This window comes from Hippocampus comes, unplaced genomic scaffold, assembly GCF_001891065.2.
Source record: "Hippocampus comes isolate QL1 unplaced genomic scaffold, H_comes_QL1_v1.1 scaffold786, whole genome shotgun sequence".
Classification (NCBI taxonomy): domain Eukaryota; kingdom Metazoa; phylum Chordata; class Actinopteri; order Syngnathiformes; family Syngnathidae; genus Hippocampus; species Hippocampus comes.
Window position 1 is genome coordinate 1 of NW_017805375.1, and position 23,700 is coordinate 23,700.

A 23,700-nucleotide genomic window follows, 5' to 3' on the forward strand; every position below is an offset into this window, starting at 1 on the left:
GCAGTCCAATTCTATCTCAACACATACACAACCAAGGGCGAGATCCTTGACATTGTCAGAGGCTTGAGGCACAGAGGTGGAAAAACCCTCAACACCGGAGCAGCTCTCCAGTACTTGAGGGATAATGTCTTCACCGCCTCTGCCGGCAGCAGACGCCTTGAAGGAGTCCCACAGGTCCTAATCTTGCTCAGCGGCGCAAGGTCTTCTGACAGTGTGGAAGCACCAGCTTCTGCTCTCAAACAGCTCGGAGTGCTGATCTTTGCCATCGGTACCAGAAGTTCCGATAACGGAGAGCTGCAAAAGATAGCCCACGACCCCAGATATGCTCTCTCGGTGACTGAATTCACCGACCTCCCCACGGTCCAACAACAACTTCAGTCTTCTGTGGAGGCTGTGGTGATTGACGTCACCCCAGAAACGCCACCGGTAATTGGTACGTGTACAAGTAAAGCTCACCGGGCATGGGCACGTTATCTGATCACCCTTACTGAACACAACTTGACGTTATTGAAATTGTGACGAGTTAATCTTTACTTTAGAAGGGATTGATAGTCAAACAGGAAACTGCGTCCCATGAATATGAGTAATCGGCCTGTCTCGCTGTCGCGCAAAGGTTCTCTTCATCATTTGTCCTCCGTCTTTTCTCAGCGGAAGCCTCACCGCCTCTGCCGGCAGCAGACGCCTTGAAGGAGTCCCACAGGTCCTAATCTTGCTCAGCGGCGCAAGGTCTTCTGACAGTGTGGAAGCACCAGCTTCTGCTCTCAAACAGCTCGGAGTGCTGATCTTTGCCATCGGTACCAGAAGGTATGCTCTCTCGGTGACTGAATTCACCGACCTCCCCACGGTCCAACAACAACTTCAGTCTTCTGTGGAGGCTGTGGTGATTGACGTCACCCCAGAAACGCCACCGGTAATTGGTACGTGTACAAGTACAGCGCTCACCGGGCATGGGCACGTTATCTGATTCCCCTTACCGAACACAACTTAACGTTATTGAAATTGTGACGAGTTAATCTTTACTTTAGAAGGGATTGATAGTCAAACAGGAAACTGCGTCCCATGAATATGAGTAATCGGCCTGTCTCGCTGTCGCGCAAAGGTTCTCTTCATCATTTGTCCTCCGTCTTTTCTCAGCGGAAGCCAAAAAGGACATTGTATTCCTTCTGGATGGTTCTGATGGCACAAGGGATGGCTTCCCCGCCATGCGCAATTTTGTTGAACAAGTGCTGGAGAAACTCAATGTGGGCGCAAACAAAGACCATGTCTCTCTGGTCCAGTACAGCACAGATCCAGAGGCCAGTTTTTATCTGAACACGTACACCACAAAAGAGGAGTTTGTCAACGCAGTCAGAGGCCTTAGACACAGAGGAGGCAGGCCCCTCAACACAGGGGCCGCCCTCCGATACCTGAGAGACAACGTCTTTACAAACTCCGCAGGGAGTAGGCGCACGCAAGGTGTTCCGCAGATCTTGATCCTGCTAAATGGCGGCAGGTCTTTTGACAGCGTTGATGCGCCAGCCTCTGCTCTCAAACAGCATGGCGTCTTTACAATCAGCATTGGAACACAAAACTCTGACAGCAGCGAACTGAAAAAGATATCCCATGACCCTCGCCACGCTCTCGTGGTGTCTGAGCTCTCTGACCTCCCCAGTGTCCAAGAACAGCTCTCCTCTGTAATCAGCAGGGTACTCAGAGCCACACCCATGACACCAACAGTCACTGGTAAGCAAGATCTTTCTCCCAAACATGACAAGTTGACTGCTATTCAAATGTGTACACAGGCTCGTGTTGACGTTTAGCAATGAGGCGGTAAAAAGCGGGGTCTTAATACCTCATGTTTTGTTTACAACAGCGGACAGACCGGGAAGGGATGTGGTTTTCTTGTTGGATGGCTCCGATGCCACAAGAAATACATTCACAGCAATGAGGGACTTTGTCCAAAGAGTCGTAGAGACGCTGAGTTTGGATGACGACAAAGATCGTGTCTCCCTGGTTCAGTATAGCACAGACGCAGCAGTCCAATTCTATCTCAACACATACACAACCAAAGGAGAGATCCTTGACATTGTCAGAGGATTGAGGCACAGAGGTGGAAGAACCCTCAACACCGGAGCAGCTCTCCAGTACTTGAGGGATAATGTCTTCACCGCCTCTGCCGGCAGCAGACGCCTTGAAGGAGTCCCACAGGTCCTAATCTTGCTCAGCGGCGCAAGGTCTTCTGACAGTGTGGAAGCACCAGCTTCTGCTCTCAAACAGCTCGGAGTGCTGATCTTTGCCATCGGTACCAGAAGGTCCGATAGCGGAGAGCTGCAAAAGATAGCCCACGACCCCAGATATGCTCTCTCGGTGACTGAATTCACCGACCTCCCCACGGTCCAACAACAACTTCAGTCTTCTGTGGAGGCTGTGGTGATTGATGTCACCCCAGAAACGCCACCGGTAATTGGTACGTGTACAAGTAAAGCGCTCACCGGGCATGGGCACGTTATCTGATCCCCCTTACCGAACACAACTTAAAGTAATTGAAACTGTCACGAGTTAATCTTTACTTTAGAAGGGATTGATAGTCAAACAGGAAACTGCGTCCCATGAATATGAGTAATCGGCCTGTCTCGCTGTCGCGCAAAGGTTCTCTTCATCATTTGTCCTCCGTCTTTTCTCAGCGGAAGCCAAAAAGGACATTGTATTCCTTCTGGATGGTTCTGATGGCACAAGGGATGGCTTCCCCGCCATGCGCAATTTTGTTGAACAAGTGCTGGAGAAACTCAATGTGGGCGCAAACAAAGACCATGTCTCTCTGGTCCAGTACAGCACAGATCCAGAGGCCAGTTTTTATCTGAACACGTACACCACAAAAGAGGAGTTTGTCAACGCAGTCAGAGGCCTTAGACACAGAGGAGGCAGGCCCCTCAACACAGGGGCCGCCCTCCGATACCTGAGAGACAACGTCTTTACAAACTCCGCAGGGAGTAGGCGCACGCAAGGTGTTCCGCAGATCTTGATCCTGCTAAATGGCGGCAGGTCTTTTGACAGCGTTGATGCGCCAGCCTCTGCTCTCAAACAGCATGGCGTCTTTACAATCAGCATTGGAACACAAAACTCTGACAGCAGCGAACTGAAAAAGATATCCCATGACCCTCGCCACGCTCTCGTGGTGTCTGAGCTCTCTGACCTCCCCAGTGTCCAAGAACAGCTCTCCTCTGTAATCAGCAGGGTACTCAGAGCCACACCCATGACACCAACAGTCACTGGTAAGCAAGATCTTTCTCCCAAACATGACAAGTTGACTGCTATTCAAATGTGTACACAGGCTCGTGTTGATGTTTAGCAATGAGGCGGTAAAAGGCGAGGACTTAATACCTCATGTTTTGTTTACCACAGCGGACAGACCGGGAAGGGATGTGGTTTTCTTGTTGGATGGCTCAAATGCCACAAGAAATACATTCACAGCAATGAGGGACTTTGTCCAAAGAGTCGTAGAGACGTTGAGTTTGGATGACGACAAAGATCGTGTCTCCCTGGTTCAGTATAGCACAGACGCAGCAGTCCAATTCTATCTCAACACATACACAACCAAGGGCGAGATCCTTGACATTGTCAGAGGCTTGAGGCACAGAGGTGGAAAAACCCTCAACACCGGAGCAGCTCTCCAGTACTTGAGGGATAATGTCTTCACAGCCTCTGCCGGCAGCAGACGCCTTGAAGGAGTCCCACAGGTCCTAATCTTGCTCAGCGGCGCAAGGTCTTCTGACAGTGTGGAAGCACCAGCTTCTGCTCTCAAACAGCTCGGAGTGCTGATCTTTGCCATCGGTACCAGAAGGTCCGATAACGGAGAGCTGCAAAAGATAGCCCACGACCCCAGATATGCTCTCTCGGTGACTGAATTCACCGACCTCCCCACGGTCCAACAACAACTTCAGTCTTCTGTGGAGGCTGTGGTGATTGATGTCACCCCAGAAACGCCACGGGTAATTGGTACGTGTACAAGTAAAGCTCTCACCGGGCATGGGCACGTTATCTGATCACCCTTACTGAACACAACTTGACGTTATTGAAATTGTGACGAGTTAATCTTTACTTTAGAAGGGATTGAATTCAAACAGGACACTGCATCCCATGAATATGAGTAATCGGCTAGTCTCGCTGTTGCGCAAAGGTTCTCTTCATCATTTGTCCTCCGTCTTTTCTCAGCGGAAGCCAAAAAGGATATTGTATTCCTTCTGGATGGTTCTGATGGCACAAGGGATGGCTTCCCCGCCATGCGCAATTTTGTTGAACAAGTGCTGGAGAAACTCAATGTGGGCGCAAACAAAGACCATGTCTCTCTGGTCCAGTACAGCACAGATCCAGAGGCCAGTTTTTATCTGAACACGTACACCACAAAAGAGGAGTTTGTCAACGCAGTCAGAGGCCTTAGACACAGAGGAGGCAGGCCCCTCAACACAGGGGCCGCCCTCCGATACCTGAGAGACAACGTCTTTACAAACTCCGCAGGGAGTAGGCGCACGCAAGGTGTTCCGCAGATCTTGATCCTGCTAAATGGCGGCAGGTCTTTTGACAGCGTTGATGCGCCAGCCTCTGCTCTCAAACAGCATGGCGTCTTTACAATCAGCATTGGAACACAAAACTCTGACAGCAGCGAACTGAAAAAGATATCCCATGACCCTCGCCACGCTCTCGTGGTGTCTGAGCTCTCTGACCTCCCCAGTGTCCAAGAACAGCTCTCCTCTGTAATCAGCAGGGTACTCAGAGCCACACCCATGACACCAACAGTCACTGGTAAGCGAGATCTTTCTCCCAAACATGACAAGTTGACTGCTATTCAAATGTGTACACAGGCTCGTGTTGACGTTTAGCAATGAGGCGGTAAAAGGCGAGGACTTAATACCTCATGTTTTGTTTACCACAGCGGACAGACCGGGAAGGGATGTGGTTTTCTTGTTGGATGGCTCCGATGCCACAAGAAATACATTCACAGCAATGAGGGACTTTGTCCAAAGAGTCGTAGAGACGCTGAGTTTGGATGACGACAAAGATCGTGTCTCCCTGGTTCAGTATAGCACAGACGCAGCAGTCCAATTCTATCTCAACACATACGCAACCAAAGGCGAAATTCTTGACATTGTCAGAGGATTGAGGCACAGAGGTGGAAGAACCCTCAACACCGGAGCAGCTCTCCAGTACTTGAGGGATAATGTCTTCACCGCCTCTGCCGGCAGCAGACGCCTTGAAGGAGTCCCACAGGTCCTAATCTTGCTCAGCGGCGCAAGGTCTTCTGACAGTGTGGAAGCACCAGCTTCTGCTCTCAAACAGCTCGGAGTGCTGATCTTTGCCATCGGGACCAGAAGCTCTGATAGCAGAGCTTTACAGAATATAACCCACGATCCCAGATCTGTTATTTCTGTGACTGAATTCACAGAGCTTCCGTCTGTCATGAGCAGGGTGCTAAGTGCTCTGTCCATGAAACCATCACTTACTGGTAAGCTAGATCTTTATCACAAGTTTTTTTTTCCACCAGCAATCTTCAGGATGAGAATAAATAAATCAAATAACAATACAATGTCTCCTTCTTGAAATCTTTTGACAATATTGAAATCTTTTCCCTGGCCATACTTCTTCTAAATTAGGTTTAAATTCAACTATGTTGTATCTTTCCAAAGAATCCGAGTCCTAAATGTTTTTTGCTTATATGAGCTTTTTTTTACCTTCATGTTTCATGTGAACTGCCTATGTTATGCCTCTGTCGGCTTTCAGAATTTCACTCTGATGCCAGTGCACCACTCTGAGTGTGTGTGTGTTCGGAGAGGCGGAGCATGATGCCCATTCATTAATTCCTAAGTGATCTAAACTAATGAGCAGCTCTTGCTTGAATTGTTTCTATTGTATTGTTTGAGGCACTGGTGCACCGTGCCCCTATTTAGTGCACTCTGAATAACCAAACAGCACATTTCAACAATGCTGTGCATTTCTGAATGTTCTCAGTGAACAACTGCGTGCTCTTCGTGTATTTCGGATCACACCTTCTTGTATTGGATGTCAACTAGTTTGCACATTCTTTATTTGTTGTTCTTGTGGTCTTACAGTCCTAATTGCTGATTGCTCACACACATTGAGTTAGTCACCTGAAGTTATCAGTTCCAGTTTTATGTAGCAGTGTTCATGCTAATGATGGCCTCTTTTTGTTACCACAACCAACCAAATATCAAACAACTATTTGATATCAACTCCACAGCTGTTGTCTGTTTCATTTCAGGAGTAATGAAACTGCTTCTGGGAGGCTTGAGACAAGCATTTTTATTTCACATTTCAGAAAAAAAATTAACTAACATCCTATTTTCCTGTTTCCTTAGCCGAGTCACAAGGCCCCCAGAGGGACATAGTCTTCATCATCGATGGATCTGATGGCATTGGAAGGGATTTCCCTATCATCCAGGAGTTCATCCGTAAGGTTGTGGAGAATCTGAACGTGGGCGAAAATAAGATCCGAATCGGTGTGCTCCAGTTTGCCGATTATCCGCAGGCTGACATGTATCTCAACACACATCCAACCAAAGAAGACGTGTTGAATGCTGTCAGGGGATTAAGGCAGCGGGGAGGAAGAGGGCGTAACCTGGGTCAGGCTTTACAATTTGTCAATGAGGATATGCTGACAGCTGCACGAGGTAGCAGGAAACAAGAGGGTGTCCCTCAGTTTTTGGTTGTCGTCTCCAGTGGGTCTCCAACAGATGACATCAATCGTCCGGCATCTACCCTCAAACGATCAAGAGTTATTCCGTTCAGCATTGGAACCAGGGATATGAAGCCTCAGGATCTGCAAATCGTGTCCTTTGTACCTAACTTTGCCTACATTGTAGATGATCTTCCAAGCTTGGATACAGTCCAGGAAAACGTAATCAATAGTCTTACAGAATTATCCGACGATGACATCGCCAGGATCATCCCGCAATTCCCAGTCATTGAAGGTAGCTTTTTATTTTACTACACTAAAGTGAAATTGATTGTCATACTGTTTGGTTATACTGTGGACCACCACGAATAGCAAAAATCGGTGTAAAATTGATGGTCATTGACATTTTTTTCCTGCACCCCAAAAAATCTTCAGAAAAGGCTGACAAATATTGACTATATGTTTTCTCCCAAAAATGGGGGAAATTGGAAAAAAAAAATCCACCCCACCCAAACAATGGAATGATCTTGTTTTAATGCTGAACCTCTTCTAAGCAGGGATCAATTGTATGTCATTAATTAGCTCATGTTGTAAAATATATCACCAATTATACCTCATTTCCACGGATTCTCTTTTTACAGAAATCATTCCAAGCACAGGTGGAGAAAAGAGGGATGTTGTGTTTCTCATCGACGGCTCGAGTGCAGCACGAAATGACTTCCCTGCCATTCGTGAAATGATCAGAAGAGTTGTGGAGAAGTTAGATGTTGGACTGGATAAAGTCAGAATTTCTGTAGTACAGTACAGCGACGACACAAATGTAGAATTCCTCCTCAATGAATTTTCCACTAAAAATGAAGTACGCCAGGCTGTAACGCAACTCCGAAGCAGAGGAGGAAGTCGTCTGAACACAGGACGTGCACTTGAGTGGGTCTCTCGAAACATCTACCAGCGGTCCGCCGGAAGTCGCATCGAAGACGGAGTGCCTCAGTTTTTGATTGTAGTTACCGGTGGAAGCTCTACGGATGATGTTACGACTCCAGCAGACCAACTTAAGAGAAGCCATGTTGCACCAATCGCCATCGGTTCAAGGAATTCAGACCCGGATGAGCTGAGGAAAATTTCCTTGAAGCCTGAACTTGCATACACAGTTGAAAGTTTCCAGGAGCTTCCAGCCGTGGAGCAGCAGCTCATTGATTCAGTCAGAACAATATCCGCTACTGATATCATCGAAAGCTATCGCCCTCCGGATGAGCCCTTAGGTAAGATGTGGATATTTAATAGACTTTGCTGGAATAGATAACTAAAAATGATCGTTTTATTGCTCTTTGCAGATGTGTTAGACGTTGGGCGAAAGGACATCATTTTCCTTATTGATGGCTCAGACAACACAGGTGTAACGGGTATCGCTCACATCCGTGACTTTATCTTGAATCTCATCCGGCAACTCGACGTGCAACCTGACCAAGTGCGCGTGGCCCTCGTCCAGTATGCGGACCGAGTCAAACCGGAGTTCTCGCTCAATTCGTATAACGCCAAGCCAGACGTTATCACGGCCGTTCGAAAACTCCGTCAAATGGGCGGCCGCTCCTCCAACCTGGCTGATGCTATTGAATATGTCATACAGAATGAGTTGAAGCCCTCTGCCGGTGTCCGTCCTCTGGAGGCCTCCCAGCATCTTGTGGTTCTCACAGGAGGACGTTCCCCGCAAGATGTGTCTCTCTATGGGCCTTTGCTTAAGGGATCCAGGGTCAACTGTATTGGTATTGGAGCAAGTGGAGCAGACACAAGGCAGCTCGCCCAAATTGCTAAGTCACCAGAAGATGTCCTTCAGGTTCCTACGTTCCCTGGCCTGCCAGCAATCAATGACAGATTGGTGGCAAGACTGAAAGGGACGATCCCTGATGATCCCACCCCAGAGGAGATTCCCAGTGAGTGTTCTGGAAATGGAGACAGTATTAGCGTATGTTATAGCAGCTAATGAAACACCCTTTTCCCTTCTCTGTCTCATCTTATCCTAGCACAAGGCCTGCCTGCATCCAAGAAGGCTGATATCGTGTTTTTGGTGGATGGCTCCATAAACCTGGGCAGAGAAAATTTCAATAAAGTCATGGCATTTGTCGCCGAACTAATCGATCTCTTCTACACCGACAGAGACAACCTGAGGATTGGACTGGCGCATTACGGCACTGACGTGTCAGATGTGTTCTACCTCAACACCTACAAAAATAAACCAGATATTATTAGTGCCATTGAGCGTGCAGATTATCCAGGGGGCCGTAGAACCAACACAGGGGCGGCCATTCGACACATACAAAATGTTCAATTTTCCAAAGAAAAGGGCAGTCGTAAAGATGAAGGCACTGCTCAGATCCTCATGGTTATCACGGGAGGACCATCTTCTGATGACAGCAAATCAGCGGTACTTAACTTAAAGAATAGCGGCGTGAGAGTCTTTGCCGTTGGAGTGGGTGACGCGGAGAATGAGTTGGAGACAATCGCCAGTGACTCCTCCACTGTGGCCAGAGCCAGAACCATCCAAGAGCTCTCTGAGCTCAATGAGCAAATACTGGGGACGTTAGATGACGAAGTAAAGGGCAAGCTGTGCGTTGGTGTCCAGGAAGCTCCCAAAGGTAAGAAACGTTACGGCATTATTTTGTCGCGATAATGATAGATAAAATATCTCAATAAACTGACACAAGGGCAGATATTTTCAGTAAAAACCATAAAAAAAAAAAACACACACAAAAAATGTTGCTATCAACTGGATATTTCCATGGGAAATAAACCGTAATACAACTAATAATATAATAATTAATAGTACAGCATAGAATCAACCACAAGAATATAAAATACAAAGAGAAGCATTGAGGTGCAATTCAAAGAAATTCTTCTGGAAAGTAACGCCTGCGATGGAAGGCGGATTACTGTGGTCACAATCTGAACAAAGTGTAATTGGATAGGGAAACATATGGATAATAATATAAAACAGTGTGTCCAATGTATGTACCATATGTATATCCATAATGTTGATTGTCAATGTCATGTGTATAACCTTAAAGCAAAGGCTATACTGCTTAGTTGTTAAATCAATGAATAGTGAACAGTATAAAAGATGATAATGGACTAAATTGTTGGTGTTTGGTATGACAATTTGTCTTTTCTAGCTTGCAACCTCGAGGTGTTAGTGGGCTTCGACGTTTCTGCCCAAAACATATTCAGTGCGCAAACCAACCTCCTGAACAAGATGGCTGCCATTCTGCAGAGGATCGCCAAAATGTCGACCATCAGCTGTTCATCGGGGCAAATTCCATCCATTCAAATCGGCATGCTCGCCATCGATTCCACCGGGCAGCCAGTCCAGGTGGACTTCTCCGACAATGCCGACAAGCTCTTGGATGCCTTTAGAGGCCTTCGTGCTCGCGGCCCCTTCGTTCTCAGTGGCAAGACCATCTCGGCTTACACTGACAGATTCAGAAACAGACAAGATGATACTGTCAAGGTGAGTTTATGAGACACACAGCTTCCTGTCAGTACTGCCAAACCTCGGTTCACAAACTTCAAGCCTTCAGACTCACTTTGCGAACCAAAATCATTTTCCCTTTTACATAAGAACAATGTTTAAGCGGGGGATGTCAAGATTGCTCATAAACGCAGTTTGTGAACCAAAGCAAGAAAGGCGGTTTGAAAGACTTTATTTTGTGAACAGGGGCATCAGTCCACTAATTTCTGACTGGACTTAAAGTAATGAAGTTTGAGTGTAATCTTTTCATTCCAGGTTGTTATTCATCTGACTGATGGTATTGATGCACCCTATTCTGAAATGAAAAGGCGAGTGGACGAGCTCCGGCAATCAGGTGACTGATCGACTCTGTAGTGCAGAAATCTGTAATGCACTCACGCAGGAGTCTTCAATCCTGTTCCTTAAGGGCCACTGTCTTGCATATTTTCCAATCTAAAATGTGCTTAAGTCATGTGAAAGGGGAAAAACTATTTTCCACCCATCACGGGTTGGGAAGGAACATAACCCCCCGCGATGACCGAGGGTTGACTGTCATGACAAGACAAATATTTCCATCTACAACTAGGAGTCAACAGTTTGATCCTGGTTGGGCTCGAACGAGTGCCCAGGTTTGAAGACGCTGCATTGTTGGAATTTGGCCGTGGCTTCAGGTACACCAGACCCCTACGACTCAACATCCTCGACTTGGACTACGAGCTAATGGAGGAATTGGTAAGTGGACAATTTCAATGTGCAGAACAATACAAAATACTGGATATTGACTAACACAATATGTTTCCTTCATGTTACTTAGGACAATATTGCAGAGAGGGAATGCTGTGGAGTGCCGTGCAAATGTACAGGCACAAGGGGAGACCGAGGCTCCATCGGAGTTTCAGGACCTAAGGTAATCATTGGCCAAAAATTGAGATCAAAATACCCTAAAAAGTAAGTAAATTGCTGATAATTGAATGTTGTTGTTGTTGGGGTTTTTTCTCTTAGGGTCGTCCAGGTGGTCCAGGAAGCCAAGGACATCCTGGTGATGAAGGTGGACCGGTACGCTTATTTTCGGTCCCTTTCAGTGTTTACATAAAACCACTTACTAGACTCGTATATTGGATAATATTGCATTCATTCGGTTTTTATGAATTATTTCATTTCTTTATTGTCACGTGTTAACAGAGTTTTGTGGTCACTATCTGATAACAGGGAGAAAGAGGTCCTGCTGGCGTGAATGGCACTCAAGGTTTCCAGGGCTGTCCTGGACAGAGAGGTTTCAAGGTAAAGGAAATTATCAAGTCATTGATTGTACACATTTCCGGTGAATTAGGGAGCTCTTTAATTTGCTTCATCGTTATTAAAATTTTGCCTAACATGCTATGTTGTGGGCTTTCTCAGACGATTGCTTATGAAACTGGCTCTGAATTGTTTTAAAGTAGAGCCGCCGAAGCCGTTGAATTTTGTCTGGTATTCTGTTCTGAGGCATCCATTTTAGGGTGCTAATGCACTCCTCAAATTGTTATGATTCTTAGACCAGATTAGGTTGATATTTTGTTTGTTTCCCTAAACTTGAACCTCATACCCTAGACAGATGGGCGATGCTAAAATGCGGAGCAGTTCAGTTTTCCTTATAGTATATGGGTGGCGCAGGTTAAATTTTGATGACATGTCCTCCAAGGGCCTTTTTGATCACTTTTTTTTTCCATTTATGTATGTGACGAGCCACTACTGAGTGTGGCAATTTACAGCTCCACATCACTGACACACAGATGTTTTTTTTTTATTCCAACACTGCAACACAGTATGGCGGCACAATGGTGACAATTATCACTTTGCATTCCTGGTAGCTCTCTGTTAAATTGAATTAAATTGAACTCTCACTGACGAACAAAATTTTGTCCCTAATCTTATAAGAAGACAAAATATGCAGCATGTGTGATCGTATGGTGTTTTTAACTAACGCATTATGGTGGATTCCTGGTAATCCATTTTTGCAACGATTCACAGTAAAAGAGAAAAAGAACACATAATCTCTCATTTACGAAGTGTCATTGAACACACCACATGCGGCAGAGACCTGACTGCGTAATACGAAACACGAATGGCGGCCGCAGTGAACTGCGGGCTCACGCCACTAAAATAGTTGAACGAATAATAAATAAACAGGTGAACAACAAGATAGAGCAACATTGACATGAGATAAACATTACATCAAATACAGAATGGCGGGAGCAATGGTGAAGCCGCTTCCGGTTTCGGACTTTCACAACGACACAGAAAGCAAGGTGGGCTCGGAACAATTAAGGGGGAACTACTCGGGCACACCACACAGCAGTATGAGAAAAGGGAATTGAAATATTGAAATACGAATTAATCCAGACCACCAATGAGATGCGACTCACCACTGTGAATTGCTCCTCGGCGCTCTGACTGACTGTACGGCGGGAAGCAGGTTCCACACTGTGTGCTATTGCGTCACTTCCGCCATAATTGAATATACTGTAGTATAATATGTATCACTCCGTGACATATACACATACTATATAATCACAGAATGACGTCAACTATGCGACCTGCTAACTTTGATTTTCGACACTTTCCTCAGGGTTCTCGAGGATACTCTGGAGAAAAGGTGACTTCATTTCCTTTTCAATTCACATAGTGAGACTGAGCTACTGGAAAAAAAAAAAACGTTAAACAAATGCTAACGTGTCACAGGGTGAATCTGGAGAAATTGGCCTGGACGGTATTAACGGCGAAGAGGTATGGGCGTCTTTTAAAATGTACTCACAGAATCGCATTGTTACGTGGATAGAATTGAATACATTTGCATATCTGCGGTGGGGTGTTCTCAGGGCAAAAGTGGAGTGGCCGGGCCCTCAGGAGACAGGGGACATCCTGGCAGAAGAGTGAGTAAAGCATTTCTTGGGTTATGATTATTTCCCAGGCAGTATTTTCCCATCTGACGTTTTTGGCTTTCAATCTTTCCAGGGTCCTAAAGGCATCAAAGGCCAAGCAGGAGACCGAGGAGAAATGGGAATCAGAGGAGACCCTGTGAGTTTCGTGCACATTTACTGTATTGGAACCATTAGCCGTGTCCATTTGTGAAAATAATTTAAAGGTTACGCCTATTGATTTTGATATTTCTGTCTTAATAGGGCACAAGTGGAAAGGATAACGCCCAACCTGGACCCAAGGGAGACCCTGGTGATGCCGGACCAGCGGTAATCTCTCCAGTTGCATACAATATAGAGAAATAGAATTCATTGCATAAGAAACATAATACATTATTACAATACGGGGGGAGGGGGGGAATCTAGTATGAAAACGCATTTACAAACTCTCAGTAAACCCCGAAACACACACAAAACACACACATGACCAAACATGCACAAAAACCTTAAATCCCTCACACCCATAAACACTAATCAAGCACACACACACATTACATACCAAACACTCACACCAAATTTATACACCAAATACTAACGTAATTTAAATATACACATTAAAAAAAACACACAGTCTATACAGTGACAGTTGACTTTTGTGTGACTGTTGTGTGTTGTTGACTTCCAGGGCGAGCCCGGCGAGGACGGAAACAAGGGAGGACCCGGAGAGCCAGGAAGAAGGGTAACATGGTCTACCACTCACTGGGTTTGCCAAATAGCCACTTTGTATTTATCCTGATGTTTTCATTAGGGAGCGGATGGGAGACGAGGCGCACCGGGACAAGCTGTAAGTCTTTTTTTTTTTTTTTTTAACATGCTGTGACCAAGGGTAAGGATGTCACCTCATTCCATGACGTGACTGTTTTCAATCAAGGGTAACGCGGGACCGCCTGGAGTTGATGGTGTGACGGGAGAAGCTGGAATTGGAGGATCACGGGTAAGTCCTCTTTGCAAATGATGAGCAGTGGGCAAAATTAGTTTCACGAATCAACGCGATATTGGGTGAACATGTCTATTGTATCAGGACACATTCGCACCCCCTCAAGGACCCGTTATTGAGATTGGAAGTGGTATGAAGTGACCATTTTGGATGTTCGGTGTTGCGGTTTGCATTGACGATACTGTACCGCTGCGTCATCACGATTGCCTGATTTGTCTTCTTGACTAGGGTCCAGCTGGACCTAACGGTGCACCAGGACCCAGAGGAGAAGACGGAAATCCTGGACCCAGGGTAAGGGAGCCTACTAGATTTTGTTTGGTTTCAAAAATCTATTGTCGACTTATACTGTGCATCCAGAAAGTATCCCCCAAACACACACACACACATTTTGAGGTGTTTTTTTTTTTTTTTGTGGGGGGGGAGGGGGGGGGTCTATCCTATTTTGCACGAAGGCTGTCGTATAAGAAAATGCGGTAAATGTCAATATTTTACTGCACTGTATATTTAAAAAGCAGAGCAGCTCGTAAGATCTTGTTTCTTTTGTGGGGGTATTTTTCCTTTGTTAGGGTCCTGGGGGAAGCCCGGGCACTGCGGGAGAAAAGGGAAGAAGGGGAGCCGTCGGTCGCAAGGTACACACTGGAACCCGTGTTGGCGTGGCTTTGTGTTCTTTTCCGCGACAGCCTTGTTTCATTTCTAAACACGCTCTTTCTCATGTGACTCTCATCTATTGAAGGAAAACATGTGAAAAGATAATATCGCCATTCCATTTTTGTACACCTTCCTAAGGGAGACGTTTGACTGTTTTTTTTTTTTTTTTTTCCTCTCCATCCTGCTCTTTCTCGGGTTGTGTATGTGCGCAGGGAGAGCCCGGAGATCCAGGGATTAAAGGCGTCATCGGACCACTCGGACTCCGCGGAGAGTCTGTAAGACAGCTTTTATTTTGTACTTGCGATGCTGACGAACGGTGGCAGCCAGCTCAAACGGACGTGTCGCGTTTTCCTCAAAGGGCGAAGATGGCAGAGATGGTTTCGGCACCGCGGGGCCCAAAGGAAGAAGGGCAAGTCCATTTGGCCATCCCTTATGTTTGCACTTCTAACACACTCTCGGATATGACTCTTATTATATGATGTCATTTTGGAGATAATGTGACGTAATAAATACATTGGTTTTCATCTCCAGGGTGACGAAGGCTTTCCAGGGTTCCCGGGGCCAAAGGTAAGCAAAATGCCGACTCCGAATATGAGAAAAAATATTTTCATCTTGGTGTTTACATCTACACAGTACGTGTGTGTGTGTGTGTGTGTGTGTGTGTGTGTGTGTGTGTGTGTGTGTGTGTGTGTTTGTGTGCGCGTGCTTATATATTTATATATCTATAGATATAAAGTAATACCTCATTATAACATGGTTCATATTTCAGGCTTTGCCGTTTCCTGGAATTTTTTTTGTGGTTTTTTTTTTTTTTTTAATTTTTTTTTTTTTTAAATACAATGCATTGTGTTCTGCATCCTGATTGGCCGAGGGACTGGAGACTCATGTCGACAGTCTCCGTGCCTCAGCGCTGTCCAGCTTGCCAAATTTTCTCATTGACAAAACCCACAATGTCGACGAAACGTTCTGTACGGTATTTCTGAAAACTGTTGGTTGTTTGTAAGAAAACGTTGACATTTGTGTACTCCAATATATGTAGGACACCTATTCTTTTTCTAACCGTGCAGGGCGAAGCTGGTAACGCAGGAACCAAGGGTGGACCTGGTCTGCGAGGAAATCGTGGACAGAGGGTAAACTGCAATATTTTGCTTTGTGTGTGTGTGTGTATGTGTGTGTGTTGATTTAATAGATAAATCCATAAACAAATTTGAATACAAAAATATTGCTTCAAAAGTGTGAAAATATTTCAAATATTTTTAAAGATTTTAAAAAAATGAGAAAAAAGATCACAACAAATACAAAGATTTTTTTTTTTTGGTCCCATTTTAACTCAATATTTGTTCTTTAGTTTGGGCTTAAATTCCACTTTCGGCCACTTGGCGGTGACGCGGTAGTCCATATAGAGAATAGAAAACAGGAAGTGTCAGCATCATTTTGCTCAAAGAAACTTTTTTTCAAATGTGCAAAACATGTCAGCATCATGTGAATATAGATCGCGTGAAGCCAAAATGGAAATCATGATTACATTTCCATAAACCGCCCAGTCCTGCTCGTAGCTTGCATTCATTCTATGGTGACATTTACAAGCTGGGATCTATTTCCCGCCAGGGCGTGTCTGGAAATGCCGGAACGCTTGGACAGAAAGGAGAGGTCGGCTATCCGGGGCCTTACGTAAGCAGAGTCGTTCACTTCCACCTTATCCGACAACGTTGATGTTGTGCAAAAGTTAACGTCGCCATTTGTCCTTTTGGTGCCTTAGGGTCAGAAAGGACCAAGAGGACCGGGAGTTGTGGTACGAATGCTTTTAACAACTCGTCCTGCTTACTTGAAATCGTGCTGCAGCGTAATGTAATGCGCTTGTTTTTTTTAATTCTTATTTTTTTTTGTCATCAGCAATGTGACCTCGTCAAGAAGATCAGAGACAACTGTCGTAAGTGTCATCCGTTTAAGTTCATCGACACAAGTCGAAGGAGGCGTTTTGTTTGAATCCCACTTGTCAGCTTTCATAGCAACCTATCCATCATGTGATCTCTTCAAAATACTCAAAGGATCAACAATTATTCTTGTTCTGAGGGGGGGGGGGCTGCATTGTCTCATGCAAGTCAGCCACTGCTCACCCCGCCCCCTTCTCCACTGTGAGGTTCAAAGTACAAGTGCACTAATTGTCATTTTTGTCCCTTTTGTTCACAGCGTGCTGCTACGGTAAGTCGCAAAACCCGCCGCCGTTTCCACTTTCGAGTCCGGCGCGGATGGCGGGGGGAATAAAATAACGTGTCGGTGGCCTTCCTTAGGCAAGCTGGAGTGCCCCCTGTACCCGACGGAGCTGGCCTTCGTGCTGGACGCGTCCAACGACGTGGGCCGGCCGGCCTTCAACAGCATGCGCGAGGCCACGCTGCGGCTGCTGCGCGGCCTCACCGTGTCGGAGAGCAACTGCCCGCGGGGCGCCCGCGTGGCCCTGGCGCTCTACAACAGCGAGGTGACCACCGAGGTGCGCTTCGCCGACGCGTTGAAGAAGCGGGCGCTGCTGCGGCACGTGGAGGGCCTGCAGACGCTGCAGACCAACAAACGGCGCAGCCTGGAGACGGCCATGAGCTTCGTGGCGCACAACACCTTCAAGAGGGTGCGCAGCGGCTTCCTGGTCAGGAAAGTGGCCGTCTTCTTCGTGGGCGGCTCGGTGGCCAACGCCCAGGCGGTCACCAACGCCGCGATGCGCCTCCACGACGCCGGCATCGCCACCTTGTTCCTGGTCAAGAGCGACGACAGGGCGCTCGCCAGAGCTTTGCAGGTAACGCCGATGCCTCGGCGAGGTTGCCGAGCCGGGCCGCAACACTAACCAATCGCATTCAAACTCCCGTTGCACACACCCGCCACCGTTTAAGCTCCTCTGATGAACCCCCAATTCAATTACGATGTTCTAGGAGGCTTTTCCTGACATTGGTTTGCTTTAAATTTATGACATACAAAAGAATGAATGCACAAGTTCATTCTGATCTTTCTCCCATCTGACAGAAAAGCATTTATTTGCTCTGCCTGTCGCTATATGCCACTGGCATAGATAGATGACCAAGGAAAGCGTGAACCCACGCCTATTTTTTATGCTTTTTCTGAAACACCCTCCCAGATGTCACCAAAGCTGCATCTTGATAGGAAACGGTGTCAAGGAAATCCTGGATGTTGAAATGATAACAGTTTGACTTTGCATGAAAGTCTTCACAGCAATCACTCAGACAGGCAGTTGACGTGTCACCCTGATGATCATATGCTGACATGATATCGTTTTCTTTTGCTTTTCACAAGGTGAACAACACAGCACTGGCCCAGGTCATCGTCTTGCCCAACCCGGGAAGCGCACAGTTCAATTCAGTCATGACAAAAGTCATGAACTGCCATCTCTGTTTTGGTAAGAGCCTCAAAGTCAGGACATTTTTTTCGCCAAAAGGCCCATTTTAGGGAGTGGGGAAAAAAAAAAAACTGTCCAGATACAAAAGTCTCCAAATTCAAAATGTGAATATTATTGACCCTGGTGACATGTTGTCAACTCATCATATAAGAATTCTGACCTCTATTTCCATCGAACATGTTTTGAATCAGAATAAATCGTATCCCACTGTATTGTACTCGAATAACATACAGGATATATACATGAGATGGTCATAACTCCCCAGTCAGATGCAGAAATTTGTTATTTTTCACAGAGGATGAGGCATATATGCATGTGAATATTGTTCTATTGTCTGTTACATGTGTTGCTGCACAATTGGTGTTCAAATAACTGTACCTTATAGCTACTACAACATGGATGCTAGTTTGGTAAGCCTGTCTATGGCGTTTTACATGCTGCGTTAGCATTCGGCCAGCAGACTTTGGTCAACTGTTGAGGCCTCTGCGTCTCGTTTATTTTTCTGTCACGAAAGCCGATATAAAGAAGGGGCCTCGCTCTTTTGCAGACATCTGCGCCCCAGACCAAATGTGCGACTACATCCCGCCGTCGGCCGGTCGGGACAGAAGGTCTTTCACCACCGACGTGGACATCGACATGGGCTTCGTGGTGGACAGCTCGGAAAGCACGTACCCCGTCGTCTTCACCGAGATCAAACGCTACATCGCGCACATGGTGGAGCACCTGCAGGTGTCCTCCAGCCCCGAGACGTCCGCTCACCACGCCAGAGTGGCCGTCCTCCAGCAAGCGCCCTACCAATTCCTCCACAACCAGACCAAGTCTCCCGTCCGCGTGGACATCGGCCTGACCGAGCACCAGTCGGCGCAGGGCATCGTCAATTTCCTGCTGGACAAGACGCCGCAGCTGGAAGGCGGACGCTCCCTGGCGGCCGCCATGGAGTGGACGGTGGAGCAGGTGTTTGAGAAGGCGCCCCTGCAACGCCCGCGCAAGGTGTTGACGCTCTTCGTGACGGGCGGCGTGGAGGAGGACGAGGAGCGGCTGGTGCGCGTCGCCACCGACATCAAGTGCAGAGGCTACTTTTTGGTCATCTTCGGCGTCGGCGAGAACCTTAGCGCCGCCGACGCTCGCGTCCTGGCCCGCATGGCCAGCGAGCCCTCCGACGTCTTCTTCAAGAGGCTGGACGCCATCTCGCAGTTTTACGACAAGCACCTGCTCACCTTTGGACAGATGCTGCCCAAGTACATCAGCAGTAAGTTTTTATTCCCTGCCATCGAACATTTGTGCATTTTTATTTGGATTTGATTTTTATGTCATTCTGTTGGATATTTTATATTTTTCGGATGATTATTTTATAACGCCGTTATTTCCGTCGTCATATTTTTCAGTGTCTCTGGTATTTTCTTTCTAATTGTGTTTGTCTTCCTTTGCAGTTGAAAACGCTTTCTTCATGTCCCCCGAAGTGTCCAAACACTGCAAGTGGTTCCAAAGCGACCAGCCCTTAAAAAACCCTTTCACCACTTTGGCACGCCAACCCCAGTGAGTTCTTGTTTTGTTGCTTCTCTCGTTGTCTTTTTTTTTTTTTCCATTATCAGCAAAATGATCATCTTCCTCACTTTTCCATGTGATCCTCTCCTTCACAGGAGCCAGACAAAGCATCACGAAAACCAGCAAGAAACTCATCCAGTAAAGCACAAAGGTAAGCTCCATTTTTGCAAACACAAAAAAACGGATTTTTATTTTCAGCGGTACCGTCTTCCATCGCTCAAATCCTGCTCGCCTGCCCTGTTTTGTGCTCAGCGGTGGACGCGGAGGAGCTTCACGTGTCCAACGTGACCCGCAGCGGCTTCAAGTTGCGTTGGAGCAACCCGGACCCCAAGAATTTCGTCTACTTCCAAGTGACGGTGACGCGACTGCGCGACCACGCCTTGGCCGTCAAGACCAACGTGTCGGCGTCCGAGCTTTCCGTGGACAAGCTGGAAAGCGGGCAGACGTACCACGCCGTGGTGACGGGCCACGGCGTCGACGGCCACGTGCTCGCCACCCACAAAGGCGTCGTCACCACCAGTCAGTCGGCAAAATTTACGCATCCCCCAACTTATCGTTCCCTCGCGCATATTTGAATGAGGCTCTGGCGGCAGAGGATGAACCTTGTTGCTTGTGTCACGAACAGAGGCAGCGGCGCAGCGGCCACTCATCAACAGCCGGGTCATCACCGCCGCAGTCAACAGGCCACTGGACAAACCGGACACGGGTAAGCGGGCCTAATCTTGGGATACGCCATTGCTTTGCTTCGTTTGGAAAAAATTTCATGAGAACGTCTTGTATCCCGGAAGTATTAATGATTGATTGATTAACTGATTTTGAATAATATATCGGTCCAAAATACTTCCTACTTACTATACTTTATAGTTACAAAAATTAGGACACATGATCAAAAACAATCTTGGCAAAAAATACAGTTAAGAAATAAGATTAACAATGACAAGAAAAATAGACAATCGACAAAAAAGCGAAAGAAATACACACTTTGTTCCAATGTGTGCCGTAGTCACAGTGCTGGAGCCTGAGCCTAAGCAGCAGCAAGTGGACAAGGCGGAGCTCCACCCGGCTCCAGGTTAGATCCCCAAACTTTCTCTTGCTTGACATGAATCCTCTCATAATCACGCCTTCCGATATCAAATCTTTTTTTTTTTTTTTTTTACGGTAAATGACTGACAATAATTGTATTTGGTTTATCAACAGCGGCCTCCACATCCGTGGACATTTGCCAGCTGCCCAAGGAGGAGGGCACGTGCGCCAAGTTCGTCCTCAAGTGGCACTACGATGCCCCCAGCAAGACCTGCGCGCGCTTCTGGTACGGAGGCTGCGGCGGGAACCAGAATCGCTTCGACACGCATGAACAGTGCGCCAAGGCTTGTGGGAAACCAGGTAGGAGGACGATGCACACGTGCATGCCAAAACCTTCGGAATATTTTTGTGCCATTTGGATGGCCGTCACGTGACCTTGTCCTTTTGTCCGCAGCGCCCATCAAGCAAGGGGTGATGGCTTCACTAAGCACATAGGGGACGGATCGCACCCGTGGCCAGCCTTTACCTGTGTTTTGAGGAGAACAATCCACACTGGTCATACTGTACGAATGGAGGCTGCACTGGATTCCACACCAATGGACTTGACCCCGCCCCAATATCTTCAGCTGATCATGTCAATTTTTTTTTTTTTTTTAAATTTCCCCCATCACAAATGAAAAGTAACAGCAACTGCCGCATGAATTGATTTTTTTTTTGTCTTTTTTTTTTATCTACTGGTGCTACTCAAAGTGTTTGTTTTGCAGATGGTTATGATGTGCATTTTGTTTTGTACAGTCAAGTTGTCAGATCGTTCGTCGTGCGGCAAAGTATGTTTCATACATTCAGGACTTGCCTGACTCACTTTCACCGAGCTTCTTTTGTTGGGTTGCACACTCCACGTTCACCAATTGGCTTTTGGCTTGTCATTTTGATGTCCGTGTAATCGTTTTTTTTTTTTTTTTGTAGCCACGGAATCCGCACACAAAAAGTCAACACGAGTCTTGTATTAAATTGCTCGCAAAGCGCTCGAATGCAAAGCCATGAAGTGCACTTCTTGATCCACTGCCTCAAACATACCAAAGCAATCTCAAGATAGAATGTATTTGTTGAGCTGTCTTTGTTTTTGGTTCATTTACTGAAGCTTGTGTTTCATCGGACTAAAGAACACAAAATAAAACAGACTTTCTAATAAACATTCACCTTCTGGTTTTTGTCCCGGTGGGAAGATATCAATGGGTGGTCAGAAGCTGGGCCCTGCTCTTAGGTCGACTCCGATTTTTATGCCCACAAACGTTCTCTTCTTCACTTGATCAACATAAGCAACGCCACCAAAGTGAACTCGTTTGGCAAAATGAAGCAGAGTGACATCATCGTCGTCGGGTGGGCAAGGATATAAGGCGCGTCTTCTGTTCCTCTTGCTGTCATTTGACGCTCGGCTGTCAAGGAGGACTTTGCGTTGGTGGGCGACACTCAAAAGGAGCCTGTCGTGTTGACGGTGAGCTTGTTTGTACGGTTTGTTGCCGCTGCGCAAATCCACCGCGTGACGTTTGGTCAGGGCACAACTTGTCTAGTTCCATCGTCGCATTCTCCAACACTACCCAAAATAGAAGACAAACTCAACAAAATATGTACTGTATCTCCAAAAGGAAAGAATCAAGGAATAACCCAGAGTAGTTTGAATTGGAATAGTGAGTGTTGATCAACTTTCATATCCAAACGATACATCCATCTTCCGCTTATCGGGTTCCGGTAGCGGGGAAGCGTCTTGAGCAGGGAAGCCCAGACTTCCCTCTCCGGAGCCACTTCCTCCAAGTCTTCACAGCCCATTTGGGAAATTGAACATATTTTGCCCACATTGGCCACCTGGCATCTGGTCTCGGATTTGGAGGTGGTGGTTCTCATCCCAGCCACGTCTCACGACACGATGTGGAGCCTCCCTCCAACTTGGAGCTTCAATAGTTGAGCTTTCCACACCAACTCGGGCTGGTGCCGTCCTTGTCGCGTGAACCGTTGAGCGGTGAAATGTCTTCTACCTTTTTGTAGTACTTTTATCTGGACAAAGTCCCTACCCCTGCTAATCCACCACAGGGTACTTTTTTTTTTTTTAAATGGATGATCCATTAGAGTCCTCAGCCTAAAATGAAGTATGTCATCACACTTCTAAAAAGTCAAGCCAACTAAATTTTTCCAGCCAAGTGAGTAGCGGATGTCTTTTTTTTTTTTTTTTTTAACTAAGCGGTTTTTCCAGATGTTACATCTCTAGGGATATTGAAATACTAGCGCAATAAACTCCTCGTTTCCTGTATTATTCCCCATTCAGTTAACATCTCAACTCTGGCTCGAAAGTAAGAAAAGAAAAATCACTTTGAAAAGCAGACTCACACTCAAGATGTGTGTGATGTGCTTACCGTGAAAGACGAAGGTGTTTATGACTTGGGGCTGCTTTGCTACTTCCGGCACAGGGTGTCTTGAATCGGCGAAATCTCAAGAGAATCGGTACAATCTGGAGCAAAACGTGTCAGAAAGTTTGGTCTGAGTCGTAAGCCGCAGCTGGTCCCTGTGGAAGAAAAAAAAACAGACACTTTAATAAGTGTCTTGGATGGGTATCGCTGACACGGGCTTGAATTTTACTCAGCATCAGACCAGAAAGAACATTGGGAGTATCGAGCATCACGAAAAAGCACCAAAAATGGTGCCATCGTGGACGATTTCAAGATGATTCCAATGAGGATGTCGTCGTGGTTGACTGCTCTGATGATTAGCAATGAGCGCTCGTGGTCCTTCAGTGTGTTTTATTCCTCGCTCTGCAGCCCAAACCAAAGTGCTAATGCAGCACACGTGCAGCCCTCCTCACGATGACTAACGCTGCTGGCATTGCGTCTTTCCAAGAAGAGCCATAAAAGTCGAGGGGGCTCGAAATGACTTTCACATTTGAGCGGCAGTAAGCTGGTCAATTCACTCCAGCGATTTCCAAAGCTCCAGCAGAGGCTCACAGTGTTAACCGAACAAACTGAGCCCCCCCCC

At 46.6% G+C, this 23,700-nt stretch overlaps 1 protein-coding gene across 1 annotated transcript; it reads left to right on the forward strand.

The window, feature by feature from the left end:
• Window positions 1-6: 6 nt before the first annotated feature.
• On the forward strand, window positions 7-21,871 carry col6a3 (collagen, type VI, alpha 3; the record flags this gene model as incomplete). Its single annotated transcript, XM_019872082.1, has 43 exons — window positions 7-433; window positions 1,135-1,722; window positions 1,853-2,446; window positions 2,664-3,251; window positions 3,382-3,975; window positions 6,351-6,962; window positions 7,309-7,929; window positions 8,002-8,598; window positions 8,689-9,300; window positions 9,835-10,169; window positions 10,446-10,524; window positions 10,756-10,901; window positions 10,984-11,076; window positions 11,172-11,225; window positions 11,379-11,450; window positions 12,775-12,801; window positions 12,888-12,932; window positions 13,025-13,078; window positions 13,161-13,223; window positions 13,328-13,393; window positions 13,749-13,802; window positions 13,872-13,907; window positions 13,995-14,057; window positions 14,289-14,351; window positions 14,627-14,689; window positions 14,921-14,983; window positions 15,067-15,117; window positions 15,240-15,275; window positions 15,776-15,838; window positions 16,317-16,379; window positions 16,468-16,500; window positions 16,602-16,638; window positions 16,899-16,910; window positions 17,000-17,493; window positions 18,006-18,108; window positions 18,656-19,357; window positions 19,539-19,644; window positions 19,749-19,804; window positions 19,906-20,172; window positions 20,279-20,359; window positions 20,657-20,722; window positions 20,851-21,036; window positions 21,131-21,871. Coding segments are annotated over 43 exons (9,006 nt in total), but the record flags the coding sequence as incomplete, so codon positions are not given.
• Window positions 21,872-23,700: the final 1,829 nt, after the last annotated feature.